The sequence below is a fragment of the Semicossyphus pulcher genome, unplaced genomic scaffold (assembly GCF_022749685.1).
Source record: "Semicossyphus pulcher isolate SPU_LCO1_2020_fin unplaced genomic scaffold, fSemPul1.0.p SCAF_25, whole genome shotgun sequence".
NCBI lineage: Eukaryota > Metazoa > Chordata > Actinopteri > Labriformes > Labridae > Semicossyphus > Semicossyphus pulcher.
The window spans coordinates 4,220,663-4,239,358 of NW_027211699.1; the positions used below are offsets into that span (position 1 = coordinate 4,220,663).

At 43.4% G+C, this 18,696-nt stretch overlaps 1 protein-coding gene across 1 annotated transcript in view; it reads left to right on the forward strand.

The window, feature by feature from the left end:
* Window positions 1-4,020: 4,020 nt before the first annotated feature.
* grin2aa (glutamate receptor, ionotropic, N-methyl D-aspartate 2A, a) overlaps window positions 4,021-18,696 on the forward strand; it is a 157,177-nt gene continuing 142,501 nt past the window's right edge. Inside the window, exon 1 of the mRNA XM_069675915.1 lies at window positions 4,021-4,518. Within this exon, the coding sequence (XP_069532016.1) occupies window positions 4,021-4,518 (498 nt within the window). The remainder of the gene's footprint in view (window positions 4,519-18,696) is intronic.

Below are 18,696 nucleotides of genomic sequence, written 5' to 3' on the forward strand. Positions count from 1 at the left end.
TAAAATTCGGTGCATAAGACGCACTAATAAAACATTTTTTTCATCTAAAAAGTGGACTGCGTCCTATAAACCAGTGCGACCAATACACCAGTATAAAATGCAGAGAGAGGTATTTTATTGTGTTATGTTTTTTTACCCGGCTGATGCCGCTATAATCTAGCCAAAGCTTTGTCATGGACATGCGCCGTCATGGTTAACGTTACTGTAGGCTAACTACCGCACCAGTCGCTAGCAGGATGGCTAACTCGACACGGCGAAAACAGATGGTAGGCTACAATTTGTGTCTTTTCAGTGTTTTTCAAGTGAAAATTAATTGAAATAGTGTTGAAATTACTTACACGTTCTTCTTTATGAATAGCTTCTTTTCCCTCTGGGATACCCCCCAAAAACAGAGTGCGTCTTATATTCTGAATCTTACGGGACTTCCTTCAGAAGGGTCAGGTTTGAAAAGAGTGAAATGCCAAGGGGCTGTATATTTACATTTTTCTGAGTCAGACCTGTAAAGCTGTGAATTTAAATGTGTTAACAATACACCTTTGTAATCCTAGAAGAGGCAAAAAAAACAAAACAAAAAACATCTGTGCTGATTAGCATGCTAACGAAATGAACAATCAAACAGTGTAGGCTACTGACAAGGAAACGTACGTTAGCTCTGTGTGGCTGTGTTTACAGCATCAGAGGTAATTGGAAGAAATTATTGTTACTATTTCTAATATTTTTTTCATACCTGCATACTGTATAAATTATTAATAGTGCGGATTGAGGTCATCAAAGAGTCTGAATTGGCCCATGAGCAACCAATTGAACAGATCTGACGTAAACGATCAAATACTGTGCTTATAATGAAGTTAACACCTCCATACCGTATTATCATAAAGACAACTATTTTACTACTGTTTTAAAGGAAGTGTTGCACTGTTCTACTGAGAAACAAATATCAATCCTATCAGTATGAAATGATTTCACAAACTGTCAGGACAAGCCTTCACGTAATCCTGCAGCTTTCGGGTAAAGAAAGATGACAGCTTCTTGACAGAGACACTAGGAATCCATTAGACACTGGTCCTCTCTCTGCAGTGAATGGACTGAGATTTGGATGATTCATCCTCCCAAGTCTGTTCTAACACAATTTATGCTCAGTTGGGCAGTAGGGACAAGAAGTCCTGTGCTTGTTTAAAAAAAAAAAAAAGAAACACAGGACGACACAGTGAGCTAACATGCATTATTCAGCTCACAATAGAGCCTTCCACTGGAGTCTCAACTCGGTAACAGAATCACGAGGTATGACAAAATGTAGCCTACAGGAAATAATGCAAAACCGTCATTAGACTTTCAAAAAGGCATTTTTTCTTTCTAAAAGCAGGCAGGGTCGAACTATAATGGAAAACTTTACAAAAACTGTATTGGTGAGAAAAATAAGAAAAAAAGTGTTTGGTTTAATTACCTACCAAAACAGTATTCTCATTCTGAAACCCAAAAGGCAAATAAACAGCAGGTGGCAAACGTAGGAGGCACATAAAACCTTTTGGAAATAATTGCTTGGCTAAGTAGTTGCTTCATATAATCATGTTAGCCAAGTGACAAATAGACAAGAAGCAGGACGGAAAAACAAAGCGTTCTTGGTAACTGTTACATCTACAGGAGTTGATCTATTGTACTTATATAAACACATTGGTTGGCAACACGTGGATATCTTCCTTCGTTTTCACTGTTCTGTTTGATGTTAAAGGGTGCAAACGCTCTGGTAATGAAACCACTTTCTTATGATCTTATGATCTCAGTGCTTAAATCTATACTGGTTCCAACAGCAGCCTGATAAACGACAGCTCCTGCGCATCAATCATGCCCCAACAGGCGCTGCACCGACACAAAAACACACGGTCTTGTCAGCGTATCCATAAATCGTCAACAGTGCGCATGGACACATTATGTGGCCATATGTTACATGCCCTTCTGATTTGCTCACTCTCTACTGTCCAGCACACCTGCTCATATCATGATGATAAACCTACAGACACACTCACTGACTCGATGTTTAATGCTCTCTGAGCATCAGATCCAAGGAGGTCCAGCGAGAGTTATGTCTGTCGGGAGAGAGGAGGTGTAGATTGTGATTTGTGTCTGATGTCACCCGTGCTCCTCCGCTCTGGTTGGTGCAGAGTAACAGCTGTCGCCTTCTTAGCACTGACTCTATCACTGTCTTATATTCACACGTCCACAAGAAACATTTGTTTCAACTCAGCCGCCTACCTTCCCAAACCGCTCAACCCCCCTGTCCGAGGCCTTAAGTGGCATTCTAAGCTATATATCACTGGTTAATCTTCATCTGTTCTCTTTAGCCTTTATGTAATCTGTCTTTTACTTACCTCCAGGATAAAGATTTATCTCTGTGTTTGTGTTTGTGTGTGACTGCTCCGTATGTTGAACCATTTACAGAGCTGTTTGACAAATGCAGGTAAAGAAAGTCTCACAGAAGCATCAGCACTGTGTGTTCCCCAAATTTATGAAACAATTTATTTCTCTTGTTTTACTCACTACTCACGTCAGAGTTTCTTTCTGAGAAGAGATTTGTTATATAATATGATATTCTTACCAAACAACTCTAATATTGCTGTGCCTGTCAGTAACACCTGGCATGCACCAGTTTTTTTGTTTCATTACGTAAGTTTTTATAGTTTTAAGCCAACACACAATCTTTTTGTAACTGCAGAGAGGAAACGAAATGTGACTGATCTTTTATAGCCCTGTTAGGAAGCTGTGATTGGTTCTCTAAATAAGAAATATTTTATATGTAGCCTATATGAACAAAACCAAGAGCTTACCACAAGTAGGGACTACGCTGTTGAGGACTAAATACTAAGGCCATCATGATACCATACGGTATGCTGATGCTAAGCAGCCATTTTCACCAGATCGGTTCAGTGGTGTAGTATGTTAATATTTGTTTAGTAGCAATAAACACATGGTACAGCTGAGGCTAATGGGAATATCTGATAGGAATAGTTTTGCAGGTTTTTGGTCACTGTAATGTGCAATAAAATGTTGATCTGATGGCGGCACTTGATTGAAAGTTATTACAGTTCATCTTGAATGTGAGTACCAAATTTCATTAGAATCTATCCAATAGTTTCACTAAAAAACCCAACATGAGGATGTTGCCAGAGAAGAATCATGAGGACCACCAATGCCATAAGTCATAAGGATTCATCCTTTAGGGACCATGAATGGTTGCACCAATTTTCACAGTAATCCATCCAGTAGTTGTTGTAATACTTCAGTCTGGACCAAAGCGGTGTGCCGACCAACAGACTGAAAGATCAACATTGCTATCCCAAAAGTAATAAATAAAATGAAGTAGGACTTTCAGGTACGAGTTATTGCTTTCCCCCCATCATCTATCTATTGGATTTAGACTTCACTCTATAATACAAAAACCAAATAACCAAGCATTAAGTTACCCTCTTACACACTAACACATTAAATATTATTGCCCTGCATGCCACTGCAATAACTGAACAACTAAATCAACCAACGGGCAGGAAGTGTAATAGAACCTAAAGTATAGGAATGTTCTGTACAGTTTTATAGCTGTCACTCATTCCAAGCCCCCACGAGCTAAGCGTCAGTCTATGCTGTAGGCTGAATGTGAAGATATAACACCTGTACACTGTATAAATGTCCGCCTGCCTCCTCCGAACAGAACAGTTTGCTCCTGAATCATCTGATCCTAGCAGTCGTGACCATAAAGTATATACTTGTTAGTCATCTTCCCTTTCTCTCAGCGCTGCGCATCTTCCTCTCAAGGCCATCTCCCTCCTTGCAAGGTTTATGTGTTTAATAACGTTACTGAGAAGAAGTGGAATGAAAAAGTGAGATTCAACCTGGATGTGTGGCCTTCAAGAGCTGTGCATTAACAATTTATCTCCTGTCTTTTTCTCTCCGCCATCATCTTCCTCTCACATCTCTCTCCCATTTCATTCTTCCCTTTTGATCTTTTCTGTTCCCCTTCATCCTCATTCCATGCAGGGGATGAAGTGGTTTGGCAGTATGTCCCTCAGCAGCAAAAGGAGTAAGAGGAGGGGTAGAAGGAGCAGCACTTGTGGTAGTAATAGTGTGCTGCTATCCCTGGCTCTCCTGGTGGCGGTGACCCTGATTGCGGATCCTGCGGCGGCTCAAAAGCAGCGAAGCGGCGGCGGCTCGGATAAAGTGCCCGTCCTGAACATTGCGGTGATCCTGGGACGCACGCGCTACATCTCAGACCGGGACATCCGGGCGCTGTGGAGCAAGGAGGACCCCATCGACGTCAACGTGGTCACACTGCTGGTCAATGAGACCGACCCGAAAAGCATCATCAACCACATGTGCGACCTGATGTCCGGGACCAAGATCCATGGCGTGGTGTTTGGGGATGGCACCGACCAGGAGGCCATCGCCCAGATTTTGGATTTTATTTCCTCGCAGACGCTCATACCCATCCTGGGCATCCATGGAGGGTCGTCCATGATCATGGCTGATAAGGTATGATGCAGTGTATGTTGGATTTTGTGGGAGTGCGAGTGATTGCTGGAGGAATCTGCATTGATGTTGTTGATGAATGGATGAAGTTGTGCAAATCCAGGTTGGGTATGGAGTACGCTGAATGTGTGAGAGAAATGATTGCAAGTTTAAATTGATTGATTTGTTAATTGCCCTGGTTTTTGAGTGGTTTGGAAAAAAGTTTTGGCTTTGTCGCATTGCTGATCTGAGAATATCAACCCTATATGAGTGTTGGAGGTGTCAAGAGAAAGAAACATAGAAGTACAAGGCTAGTGTTGGTGGAAAGAGATAGTGTGGAGGAAGCAGGGGGTAGGTGGATTAGGTAAGTATCTGAAAAGAACTGTTGGAGGAACAGGTGTAGGAAGAAAGTATTTGAAAGGCAGGTATAGAGCAAGAGGTAGGGAACAGGAATGGATGACTGGTAGGTGAGGATATTTAGAAGGAGTGGGTGTTTTAGTAGTTGGGCTAACAGCCACTGCGTGGTAGGGTGAACTTTAACCTTTGAAGTCTACATTCGTGGTGCAGAATTCTCTTAAAAAAGGTGCACAAGTACTGTTTGGTTCTCACATTTGAATAGGTAATGTACCTCACCTGCCAAATGCTCCAAACTGTGAACAGGAATAAATGAACAGCCTACTATACAGTTAATTCATGAGGTTAACACCGTTGGTCCTCTGTGAGGTTGACCAGTCCATTGACCAGTCCTCCGTGAGGTTGACCAATCCATTGACCAGTCTTCCATGAGGTTGACCAGTCCATTGACCAGTCCTCCATGAGGTTGACCAGTCCATTGACCAGTCCTTCATGAGGTTGACCAGTCCATTGACCAGTCCTTCGTGAGGTTGACCAGTCCTTCGTGAGGTTGACCAGTCCTCCGTGAGGTTGACCAGTCCATTGACCACTCCTCCGTGAGGTTGACCAGTCAATTGACTAGTCCCCCATGAGGTTGACCAGCACACTGACCAGTCCCCCGTGAGGTTGACCAGTCCATTGACCAGTCTTCCATGAGGTTAACTTATGAATCCTTAGATTCATCAGATTCCCAATGGGGAGGACTTAACAAACAGTGTATTAGACAGACAGATCTTTAAAGATGCTACATATAGCATTTTGAAGCATCAATGTTTAACTGTGCTTCTTTTTCAAAATGACTACCCCTCTTTGGGTAAAATCTACAGCTTCTTTCCCCCAGCCCTGCCACAAGTGTGCGCTTGACTTTTCTTTGACTTCTCAGAAGAGGATAAATAATATTTCTCTAAACCGCTCTTTTTCTTCACGATCCGCCAGTGCAAGAAAATCTCAAATCTTTAGCTCCAGTGGCACTGAAAGAATAGCTTCCTTCTTCCTATTTCATGCCATAAAGCAATCTCTCTCTCAGGCGGTCCAGCAGATTTCCCACCAATTCCGACCGTATCCCATAATGAAACATTCAGTTTAGAGGTCAGTTCAGCTGTGAAACCTCTCGGCGACTATTTTGTTTATTACAGTTAATATACAAATGTCTTAAAGCTATCGTGGTGCTGCTTTATTGGCCATTCAATGATACATGTGACACCTTTAACAGGAGGGAGAGGAGAGAAGAGAAGGGGGAAGGTAAAAGGAAGGAGGAGGTGGAGAGGGGAAGCAGAGATATGAGGGAGCGGGGGATAATCCCTCCGTTTGACCAGAGGCGAGGCTGAGTGGAGGGGAATTACAGAATGTCCTGATTGGCACCTGCCACACGCCACCTATTTCAGCAGCACACACACACACACACGCACACACACACATCTCGTGTCCCCTGTCAGGGAGTGTCATTGAAACAGCAGCAATTCAGCTCCTTGACAGCCGGAGTGTTTCCTCTGCAGGAACAGATGAGGGGAAAATAATCCACTTTAAAGCGCTTGACCCACCACTTTGTGATCTCTTTGTTTTCTTTTTCCGTTTTCCTTCTTTCCCCTAAGCTTATCTGTCTATCCGTGCTAGCTTCAAATCTTCATGGGAAGTTTTTTGGATACCTTTCACCGCATGCAAACCCATGTTTACTTCAAGGTAGAGGTATAATGTAAGTTGCTTTTTAATGCTTTCATCCTTGTCAAGGCATCGTGTACTAAAAATACCTCCCCATTAGCTTGCAAGTCATTTTTTAGACCCTCTTCCACATCTAGAAAGTTCACGTTCCTTTCTCCAAACTTATTAATTAAGGACATTTTAAGGGATGCAAAGTTTTCCCCTGATAACAGTTAATTTACTGAGGACACATAAGAGGATTATCATGCTTGATTTACACCAGATTTACTATAAAAGTATCTAATGGAATCTGAGATCCAAGCGTGAGATCTGGTCAGGGCTAAAGATAGAGAATGTAAAGGTCATATCAATCAAAACAGTAAAAAGTCAGACCAGAAATTAAAGTATGCACTCTGACCTCTGCAGCTTAATCTTTAAATTTATGAGAATAATCACTGTCACACAGTTATTATATAATGGTCATGTCTTCACTTATATATTCCGAGTCGGCAGAATAACGTCCATGCTGGTCTTAAGTTTGAGATATCCACCCCCAAGCGCATAAAAATACAACAGTTAAATCTAGAGAGCGCTGCAGTGTGCTTCCACCCCAAACACGATATGGATTCTTCTCCTGTGTCCTCCGCTGAATCCTGTCTTTGTGAGCTTCACATGGTCGTTTCTCTCTCTATTAAAGTTTATATAACTCCTCACCCTGTGTAGGTTCAGGTTTATACGGTTACTCTCTGAAGTGTTAGTCTTTCTGCCGCCTTGTTCCCGGCAGATTTTCTCTAATCCTCATGTGAAATGTGAGGAGAAGCTTCGCCTCCAATGATTACGCCTTGTAAGACCCTCGGTGTGTTTGTCTATTCACGATTATGCCTTCATACTTGTGTGTGCTTAGACATGTGTGAAATATCCCCGCGTATGTATGCTTTAATGCCTGTGCGTGCAGTGAATATACTTTTACTGTGTGTGTGTGTGTGTGTGTGTGTGTGATCCTTTGCCCATCAAAGGGGCTAATTCTCTTGGTGACGATGGCTTTCAATCAAAGGCATTTTTACACCAATCTCTGGAGAATGGTATCTTATAGCCCCCTGACCCCCCAGCCCCTTTTTTTTTTTTGAAGACGCTTTTGAGGCACTGGTTTAGCTCAGCGGTTATATTAGTAACCCACGTACAGAGTGGGGATAGGAATTGCAGGGTAACTCACGATACACGATACAATATGCAATATGCAATGCAATGCGATATGATACGATACGATACACGGTGTGATATGTGACAAGATGCGATATGCGATGCGATATGTGATGCGATTTGCGATGCAATACGCTATGCTATATGCGATACGATACGCGTCACGATACACGATAGATGATATGTGGCCCACGATAATGATGTCACGATTCTGCGATAATTGATATATTGCAAGACAATCATATAATGATACATCACGATATCTTTGGCCAATTAATTTCCATTCACGTTACCCTCATTCATGCCATAAGCGTGTCTCTGTTTAGAGTGCCATATATTGATATTTGGTGCCAGCCTATCGATAATTGTATTGCACGAGTCAGGACGACGATATTTTGTCCCACCTCTTGTACAGAGGCCACAGTCCTTGATGCGGCGTCCCCGTGCTCGACTCCCACCCTTGGCCCTTTGCCGCATGTTCACCCCCACTTTCTCCTCCCCTGTTCCCAACACTATCCACCGTCCTCTCTCGAAATAACGACATAAAAGGCAAAAAAAGGCGCCTCATCTTCCTCCATATTATTATTCTTTTCTGTTTTCCTACTTGTGCATCGTCCCTGTCCGCCTCTCCGTCTCTCACTCTTGCTTGTTAATTAGATAAATGTTGCGGTATCGCCCCACGTTAGTCCCATCCATACATCTCTCAGCCCTTTGTTGAATAATGCATCACTTCCCTGTATTGAAAAGAATACATTATTGATTAAGGAGAGAAATGTCTTCTCTTGCTGCATTCTCATCAGTTCAGCTCAAAGGTACCACCCTGGCAGCTCCTTAAAACAGGGAGGGCACCTTCATATTTTTTTGTCTTTTTCCTCTCTTGCATCAACTTTTAAACACGTGTTTAATTGTGCGGGCGGATGTCTGGTCTGGCTTCATGTAATGAGCACGCTGAATGATTATCGACTCGCTCAGTGCTAAATACAGGCGCATGGATCATTTTAGTCTCTGACACCGTCCACTTTGTGTTTCTCGCGTCTGTTTTAGAATCTAATAAAGAGCCGCCCTTCGACACATCCACTCTGATGTGTCTGCTGCTCTTCTGCTGCTGCAGCTGTTTCGTCTCTCCTTTTATTTTTTTAACAGCATGACACGTGAATTAAACCGGGGTCTGTCTGCACCAGATGTGTTAACAGCAGCGATGGGAGATGTCCTACTCGGCTGTGCCTCTTGAAGACTAAAACAAACACGTCTGAATGAAACAAAAAACTGTTTAAATAGTCGGGAAATATTGTGATAGTCTAATGTTCCTCAGCGCTGCCGTTATTTGAGTGTGCGTGCGCGTTATGTATGACGCCTTTACTGCAACACACACACCGACACACACTCCAACACGCAGTTCCACTTGAATTCCAAATTCATCCCTTGAGCGTCTTGAACAAATGACACTTCATTTACATGGGCTGATTAATTATTCAATGATTCAAACAAACTAATGAATATGATTAATGTGTGTGATGCTTAGTGGAGCTCAGGCATCTCATGTGTGTTTGTATTCAGAGCAAAGCCTGACGATCCCACGTGGGCCTATGACACCCATTCACCCAGTGTGAATGCCGAAAGTCCAGGTCAGGATTATTTGCACAAAATGATTTTTAACGCATTATATCGAACACAAAATTCAAGTTACTCTTAGCCCTGGCGTTCTGAGCCAGTGCTGCGTTCAGGACAAGTTGTGGCTCTGCAGGTAGATCTGTTTGTCGAATACAGCTCTGGAAAATAATAAGAGACCACTCCATTTGTTCCTTAAATCAGCATGTCTCTCTACATGTCAGGGCCAGCCCAATCCAGATCTGAACCCCATTAAAAACCAGCAATGTGACAGACCGGTGGAGAGCACGCCAAGGTGCATGAAAGCTGTAATTACAAACCAGTTATTCCACCAAATTGCTACACTGATTTCTGAACTCTTCCTGAGTTAAAACATTAATATTCCGTTGTTTTCTTTGCTTTATTCAACGTCGGAAAAACATTTTTTTTTGCATCTTTTGGTCATTTTCAGCAAAAAAAGGACATAAATGAGAATATGTAATTTGGAAGTCGGAAGAAATGTTGTAAACAATAAAACAAAAGTTGATTTTACACAAACCTATAAATATTAGAACCAGAGAAAAGCATATTTTTGCAGTGGTCTCCGCAGCTGTATTTGCAGGTATGAATGTTGACGCCTTCCATCTCCTGTCCACTTTGACATTAATGCCACATTGCTCCCAACGGTTGGGCCTGAGCCTTGCATGGAGTTTGCAACCATTGATATCTGAGCAGGTGTATGAGAATCACATTGTTGAACTTGATTGCTTTAGTGGCGACAGGATTATTTATGGGGATTTTATTCCTGCTTAAAAAGTGGACGTACAGTTTAGTCAGGGACTGACTGCAGGGCCTGTTTTGACTGGGCTGGCCCAACTGGGCGACTGACTTGTGATGGTAAACGATCTGTATAGCACTTTTCTAGCCTTCTGACCACTCAAAACGTTTTTACACTACATGTCACATTCACCCTTTCACACTCACATTCACACACTGATGGCAGAGGCCTAAGTGCCCATGTCCAATCAGAATATGTGTGGACACTGGCGGCATAGCCATTGGTGTATAAATGGGGTTCAGTGTTCAGAATGGGCAATTTAGGGTTCAGTGTCTAGCTGAGTTTAGCAGTCAGGGATTGAACCCCCAACCTTCCAGTTGAGTGACGACCCACTCTACCACTGAGCCGCCATGACATATGAGTGCGTAATTATTCACCATTTCTGTCTCCAATAATCATATACGTACACTTAAACTACTAACATTAAGGTAAGTTTTTGAAAAATAAAAAAAAGAACAGCAACATATAAATCATCAAAGAGTCACAGTATGAAGTACAAACAAAAGCTACATTGAAGGGCCGCAAAAGCTACCAGCAGTCTGCCAAATACGTTGGTTTGAACTTAAGCCCCGCCTCCTGCCGTGGAGATAGCCATTCAGAGTTTAGGAACAAGGGCTGGCCAGTCAGATTTCAGGGTGGGCCCATGCCACCCAAAGCCACCCCCTGGACACGCCCCTGACTGGACTGGACCTCATGGTGGTAGAAAGAGAAAGCCTTCATCAGCCTGAGTTACTCAATGTTTCCATTTAATTAACCAAACGATGACGCACAATCATGCTTCCAGTGTACACTACACACACACGCCAACGCGCTGCGGGTTTTTATGTAATTTATCGATCCATAATGGTGAGACTTGTCGATAGATCCCGGGGTGATGAAGAGTGTTTTCTGATCACGCATATTGATGAACTCCATCGCTTCATATATTTGTGCTTCATGGCGGCCGGTGGCTTAAAAACAACTTCTTTATCCCACGCGCCCGATGTAACTGTCAGCATTAATGTAGTTGATGCAAACGTTTGTGTGTGTGTGTGTGTGTGTGTGTGTGTGTGTGTGTGTGTTATTGTGATCAAAGGACATTATTCATCCATCCCTGTTGTTGTCTCCCCTCAGGCGGTATAATTACACACACACACACACACACACACACACACACACACACACACACACACACACACTGACACACACTCTGATGTTTGTCGCTGCCTGCTTGTGTCAAATAGCAAATCAGAGCAGAAGGGAGGGACTGAGCGAGAGAGAGAGCGAGAGAGAGAGAGTGGGAGAGGATAGAAATAACATTTTATGACATCATTTATGAGTTTGTCCAATTACTGCGCCGAGACGTTTGTTTTTGTTTGTCTTAAATCAAACTGTCATTTAACGAGAGCGTCTTCAGCCCGCCGAACCACAGGGCCCGCCGCACTGTCAAACGCCTCCGTGCGGAAAATATCCAAGTGGGCTGCGGGTACACAAATGCGCCTCTGTACTGTATATGTGTGTGTCAATATATTGCTAACAAAGGCAATCTGTACTTGTGTGTGTGTGTGTATAATTGGCTGAGTGTGTGTGTGGGTGCCAGACTGCGATAATGACATCACTGGGGTGTTGTCGGATACCCTATTACCTCGGTAAGGCTGTCCTCAGCGAGAGTCCCCTGGTAACACTTTACTTGTTTTGTATTCGTCTGTATGTTACTGTGTATGAAACGCTTGCGCGTGCGTGCGTCTGTGTGCAGCGGTCGTATGTTAGAGCGTGTGTATTATTCCGATAGCTGGATGCGGCTGTCTCGCAGATGAGGAATGGCCTCTCACTTCTCAAAGGGAATCGATTAATATGTGGGACTGGAGGAAATAGAGCTCTTAGCGCTTTGTGTGAGTACATTTCCCTCCTTTTTTTTTTATCAGCATCCTTTCTCGCTCTCCCTCACGGCACCTGCGCCAAAGTAAAGAAAGTTTGTGCTGCAGTTTGAGCCCCTCAATCCCCAGCTCCCCCCATGTCGCCCTTCCTCTCGGACCAACTTTCTTTCCTCTCCTCCCCTCTCCTCCTCCTCCTTATCACACTTTCTATCACTCCTTCACAGCAGCAGTGTAAGAGATTGCCGCAACTTGCACCCACACACACACACACACAAAGTTACACAAGCACACGGATGTTTGTGAAAGAAGAGTGCATTTTGTTTTGACAGTGCCAACCGCACTCAGGTAGACTCGTCGGGTCCGGAGCAGTAAAAGCCATTTTGTGTAACAAAATGAGCTGAATGTGCAGCTCTGGCTCTGTGAAGAGTAACGTAATGACCCGTAGCATCCAAAGCATCTTCTCCACTCTTAAATTAATTGACAAAAGCTCAGGATGGAAAGACTATCGGTGCGTGATGTCGTAGCTAAACGGGTATATAAATTGATTTTGTTGTTGTTCTGGTCGTGATGGAGTTTACTTTAGTTCTTAAAGGGATAGTACAGAGTTTTTGAAATGCGGTTGTTTGGGGAACTTATCGGTTTGAAGCAAATCTCAAAGTGCTACAAGAAGGTAGGATGAGAAGACATCGGGAGCCGACATCAGCCGCCATTAACAGGTCGTTTGTGACCAGACTTTAATTTCTCATAGAGGTTGTTGGATTTTAGGTGGTCCTGAAGCTGGGCTTCAACTACTTTTCCCAGAACCTTCTGTAGGAATGAGAGATTGGAAATGGGCTTGTAGTTAGCACAGGCTTTTTTAGACGGGGTCTGATGACAGCAGTTATAAAGGGCCAGTTGCCAAAAGGAGAAGGATGCTGAGACTGACATGAAGTGGAACATCGAACTAGAACTTTCCGGAACAGGTGGCAAAAATCCACGTTATGGACATGTTGTTTAAAGGGCCAGTTCGCCGATTTTCAACCTCAGTCCTATCATGCTATTATAGGGAGTTAATGCCATTATGATAGGAAAAAAATTTACTTTCACTCAGGACACTATCCGCTTCTCCAATGGGCCCTGGAAAACCTCTGCTAGACTACGTAAAACACGTCATCTGGCGGAGGCCAGGGCGCTAAACTACACTTCCTCAATCTAGGACGCCCGCCCGAACTGAAAGTTCCAGGAACTTCTCTCCGAGGAACTACATTGTTCCTGTGGCCCATTGTTGTCTGTGTTTCCACAGCGTCCCGGGAAGATAAAACGCTGAGAGTGCTCGACCAATCAGAAGCACTGCAGGCCCTGCCCTGAACTGTTCCTGGACCTTTGAAAAGTACTACTTTCCGGGGATAAATCAATTACCCGCCAACTAAATTTAGACCCTGGTTAGTACCTCAAAATGTTCTTAGTTCCTGGTGAAAGTTCCTGCTGTTGAAAAGCACCCAAAGACTGTCCTGGTCACCGGACAGATTTCACCCTGTGGAGTGATATTGGCCTTGGACAGCTTTTGCAACCTGCACTGATTACAAACATCATCTTCTTCCTTTAATCCCTTTTTTTGTCTTCTTCCATGAAAAATAGTCCTACTCCTTTTTACAGAATACGCTACCTGCTGTGAGAGACGCTCAAATTACGTTCCCCCCTTTGCTCAGCATGCTTCTGATAGCTGCATGCAGGACGGATCAGGCCCCCCCTGTCTCTGCAGAGCGACGCTGCAACATTAGCGTCCATTCAAACTATTTGTCTGGTGCCATTATTAGCGTACATGTGTTTTTGTGTGTACACACTTGGACGCATTGTCACTCTGTGGTGTCGTTACAAGGATAAACAAACACCCGCCTGGCTAACATCGGACTAATCCTCTTGCCTGTTTGCCTTGTTGTGTTTTTGTGTATGAGCCACTGTCCAACTAATGTTTGTGTGTGGGTGCTTTTTTTTTTTAAAGGTGGGTGAGTCCATTCGCCTTTTTTTTTTGTGTGTTTCTTGTTGATTAACCCGAGTGTCTCGGCAGCAAATTGAATTCCTGATCTGCTTGACTCGACTCTTGTCAGCCGCCGTAAGCCGACAGAAATACCCTACAATAAATATAACGTAAGCTCGTCGACCGGGAGACTGAAGACGCACGCAAGGAATAACACAGCTATCACAGCTTTGGAGGAGAGAATTTTGTCATCGCAGCTTAAGCCTGACTAATATACAGATAACACGTGCATGCAGTCGCCGGCTGCGGAAGTCTTTTCATTCCTCATCTTTGTGTCATGAGGCATTTTGCATCAGTGAGTATACATTTATAAAAAAGCCCTTCAAAGACGCTCCTTTTCTACGTGTTGAAATCGTCCGAACGCTGGTTTTTTTAAGCCGCAGCACCTCGGTGGATCTCCTCGGTGCACACCGCAAAACTGCTTCATTATGAGTGACAGCTACTTATTAACTCGAAGCATCTTTCAGGAGGACTTGTCAATCACAGTTATAGTGCAGGGAGAGCAGCGGAGATGTGAGGTTGATTTTTCCGACTGGATTCTAACCACCTACTGTCACTCAAACACACACAGATCATATCAACTAACTGCCCCCAGGGATGTTGACCTGCTGGATCATTCATGTTGACATGAATATTCATTTGTAACTAAACACATCGCGCTATTGATTGCTTACACCCTGTCAATCATAGGAGGAGTCTAGATCCAGTTTTTTTTGTAGTAGCAGTTTTTTTGTAGCTGAAGAGAGACAGGAAGTGTGGGGGGCGGGGGAGAGCGGGGGATGGCAGGCTGGGAGACGAGCCTGCGACCAGTGCGTCGAGGACTGCAGCCTCTGTTCCTGCTCCACCAACCGAGCTAAAGCCAGCGATAAATAAACTCTCCTGCTGTTATAAAGTCAGCGGCCTCATGCAGCTGCACCTTGATATGTGTGACTCGACGTGCAGGCCGATTCCAAACGAGTCCCGCGGGTGCTGTGCTACAGTGGCAGAAAGCAGTAAAGAAGTCAAGGATGAAAACAAAAGGAAAAAAAAGAGAAGCCATGATGTGATATTTATTCACATACTGTAACCGTAATCAGCCTTGCCTATGCTCATTAAATATGAGCATAGTTAGCCCCGAAATTAATCAGCTGCAACATGAAAGCGATTCGGTTGACAAATCAGCACCATGACTGCTTTTATTTTTAGTATGCATTTACTAAATATAAACTTAACTTTATATAATAATATTTTAGTGTTATTTTTATGCTTATACTTTTGTACTTTTACTAAGAATTAAGGACTTAAACTTGCAACAGAGAATCTCAATTGCAGCTTTTATTGTGGTACGAGCTCGAAGTACTATAATATGTTGCAAATATGTCACCTTTGTTTTAATTGTTTGGGCATTTCTGCTTTTAGTTAAAAAAAATGATATGCACATTTATTCCAGCAGTACATTCAGAAGTTACCAGATCAAAGATCCTGCTCTGTTGTAGTGTTCCTCGTCCACTGCTGCTCATTTAATAATTCCCTTTCATTTGTGATACTTTTGTAATATCATTACAATTTGCATTAAAAATGATGGGGCGCTGGTTTAGCTCAGCTGATAGAGCAGGCGTACAGAGGCGACTCATCGCAGCTTCCTCTCGCAACCTGCCGATCATTTGGTGCATGTCACCCCCCACCCTCTACTCCCCACATTTCCTGTCTCTCTTCAGCTGTCTTATCCAATAAAGGCAAAAAAAAATAAAAAATTAGACCCTTAAAAAAAAAAAAAGAATTAAATAAACATGGAAAGTGCAAAAAAACCCCAGAATTTATGGAAAAGCCAATCTCAAAATTGCTGATCTCTTTTTTCTAACCACTTTTTTAAATCAAAAATGCCTTCAAGTGATGTTAATTTTGTCAAATGGTACAAATGTAGTGTTTAAGTTGGACCAAAGTCCATCTCATTGACTCCATGCCACACAGGTTTCCTTTACTATCCCTGAAATGTCTCAATTCCTTGCCTAAATTGCTTTATGAGGTATTAGGGGGAAAAAAAATCTCTACGATTTCAAGAATAAAGTCATAATATTATGAGAATAAAGTGGTAATTTTACGAGAAAAAAAGTCATAATGTTACAAGAATAAAGTCGTAATTTTAGGCTCTGGTTAGCCTGTATCTTATTTTGAAGGGTAATATCAGAAGAGCAGCCAGCCGCCGAGTCACGAGTCATTTTCAAATAAAATCACTTTTCAGAGACCTGATAGTTCTGACAAAGTGGTGCTGATGTTCCGAAACATTAAGTATTTCGTATTTGTGAAACCTATACTAATGTATTGATTTGTAGCTGTTCAGCGTGCTTGCGCATTACTAGGCAGGAGATCTTGCATGTTCTTGTGAGGCACATGTATGCTATGCTTCCATGCTACGGGGTAACTCAAGTTGTGTTAGCCTCCGGTGCAATCATTTATACAAGCGTAACTTCACAAGATGTTCACTGTGATGTTATACTTCACACGTTCCTCATTTTAGTGAAGGCGGCTGCCCTTCTGATATTTGTAATATTTAGGCTAACAACAGAAATTACAACTTTATTCTAATGAAATAACAAGTTTATTCTTGTAATATGCCGACTTTATTCTCGTAAAATTCCAACTTTATTCTCGTAATATTGCGTCTTTTTTCTCGTAATCTCTCTTTTTTCTCCTTTGATGTGGCCCTAATACTCCGTCGTACTTTTGAGCTCATAGTCCAAGTCAGAAATACTTCGCTAACTTGAGATTGTTGTAAATTAAAAATGTCAGACATGGAATTGAGGTCAACTATTGTTGTTCAGAGGTTAAACCCGCTGATAAGGAGGGAAACCTGGGAGCTCTCAATACTAAGTCTGTTCTAAGGTTGAATATCGTCATCACATTTCAGGGAGTCCGGCTCTGGTGCAGCACAGTGGCTTTGTGCTGTGATTACTGGTGCAGTCCGCACTCCAGGCGTGTTTTTGCAGTGCGTTTATTTTAAAACCAAACTATGACGTCGTCCCTTTGAGCTGCTCTGAGATGTGTATACAAAGCCGCCATGCGGGGAGGTCAGACAACAGTCACTTAAGTAAGTTTGATCTAATTAGACGAGCAGGAAAAAAAAAAAAGGGGGGCCTCTCGTTCCTCAAACTTCATGCTGAAGAAGAGTGTTGGAAGATGGCAGGGAGACACAGGATTGATAGGACGGGAAGCTTTGAGAAAATCTTTAAATGGGTCATTAAAGAAGAGAGGAAAAAGTGATAAAGGCATCTCGGTTTCATTTAGGAGCTCTAATTACTGTTTTTTTTATCATAGCGCAGGCTATCAAACCAGGTCTCCCTGCATTTCTGTGCCGCTTTCTTTTCCTCTCCTCGTCTCCTCCTCTCATCTGCATTCCCCATCTAATCTTGAAAATCTATCTGTCCTCCCTTCGCTCTCCCTTCTCCCATCGCTGCCGTGTTAAGTGTTTGAAGATTGCAGGGAGAGATTTCTCCTGGTATCTATCGGAAGCCATGTCGAAAGGAGTTGGCAACAGCTGCACCTCCTTCTATAGCTGTCTCCTTTCTGCGTCTTCTACCTTCTCCTCCTGAATTAAAAGACACGCGCGCACACAGGGACAATCCAGCACGCTCAAATCATGCAGAAATGCCGTTGCCGGATTCCTCCGCAGTGCCGGCATGCAGCGAACGAGCACAATCACGTTAGGGCTGGCCTGCTTCTCTCGCCTGCATCCAGAGCGGAGCGTTGCAACACTATTCCATTAAAACGCACGCTCCCTTAGCATTAGCGCAGTGTAGCCTAGCCCAACTTTGCACCATGTTGGGGGCAGTGAGCTGTGCTAAAAGACAGGGAACGGAGAGATGCAGGAAGCGAGAGTGACATGAATTAAATATCCCTCCGACGAGCCCCCTTCCTTGTTTCACTCTTCTTTCCATTATGACGGAAAGCCCCGTGGAGCATGAAGTCAACCTTAATTGTTCTGAAGTAGCTGGGCGAGATGGGTTCAAGGATGGATGGGTGGGTGGAAAAAAGAGGGGATGACTTGTAAGAACATCCCTGTGTGACAAGCAGAGAACAAGCTGCGAGCACCGTGGGGGGCTCTCAGGGAAAATGGCATTATTCATGTTTTATTGGCACACTCGGTTTATTTGTCTCCGTCTGCTTCCCGCTCCCCCTCACTTTCTCAGACGGCGAAATGTGCAGTCGGCACTTCGCTCTGAAAACTTTGTATGCCGCATCACATCCATTAACATGAAAGACAACTTAAAAAGGTCCTGTCGAGCATGACAGGAGGCTGGATCCTTGTGTGTGCGGCTGTCTGCTGGCAGCCGCACGTGGCTCACAAATGCAAACTTTTCACCCCCCTGAGAACGGACAGAAACAGAACATTTAAACCCTCAGTCACGCTCGTACACACACTTGGGCTGGTTGTGTGTTTTCGCTTGTCGCATTCGATGTCTTACATTTGCATTTAGTGTGTTAACTCAAGATATGAAGCGTGTTCTGTATGTCATACTTGCAGGTTTTAGACATTCGCAATGGCAGCGACACGGTTTTCTAAGTATCCGGCAAGGCGCTGTCGTGCAGTAGCTCCTAAGCGGCTACGATTGTGTCCTTCTACATTTTGTCTTCCTACTTTAAATGCCGCAGTGAGCGACTTCCTTTTTTTTCCGGAGAGAACTATTTTTAGTTTT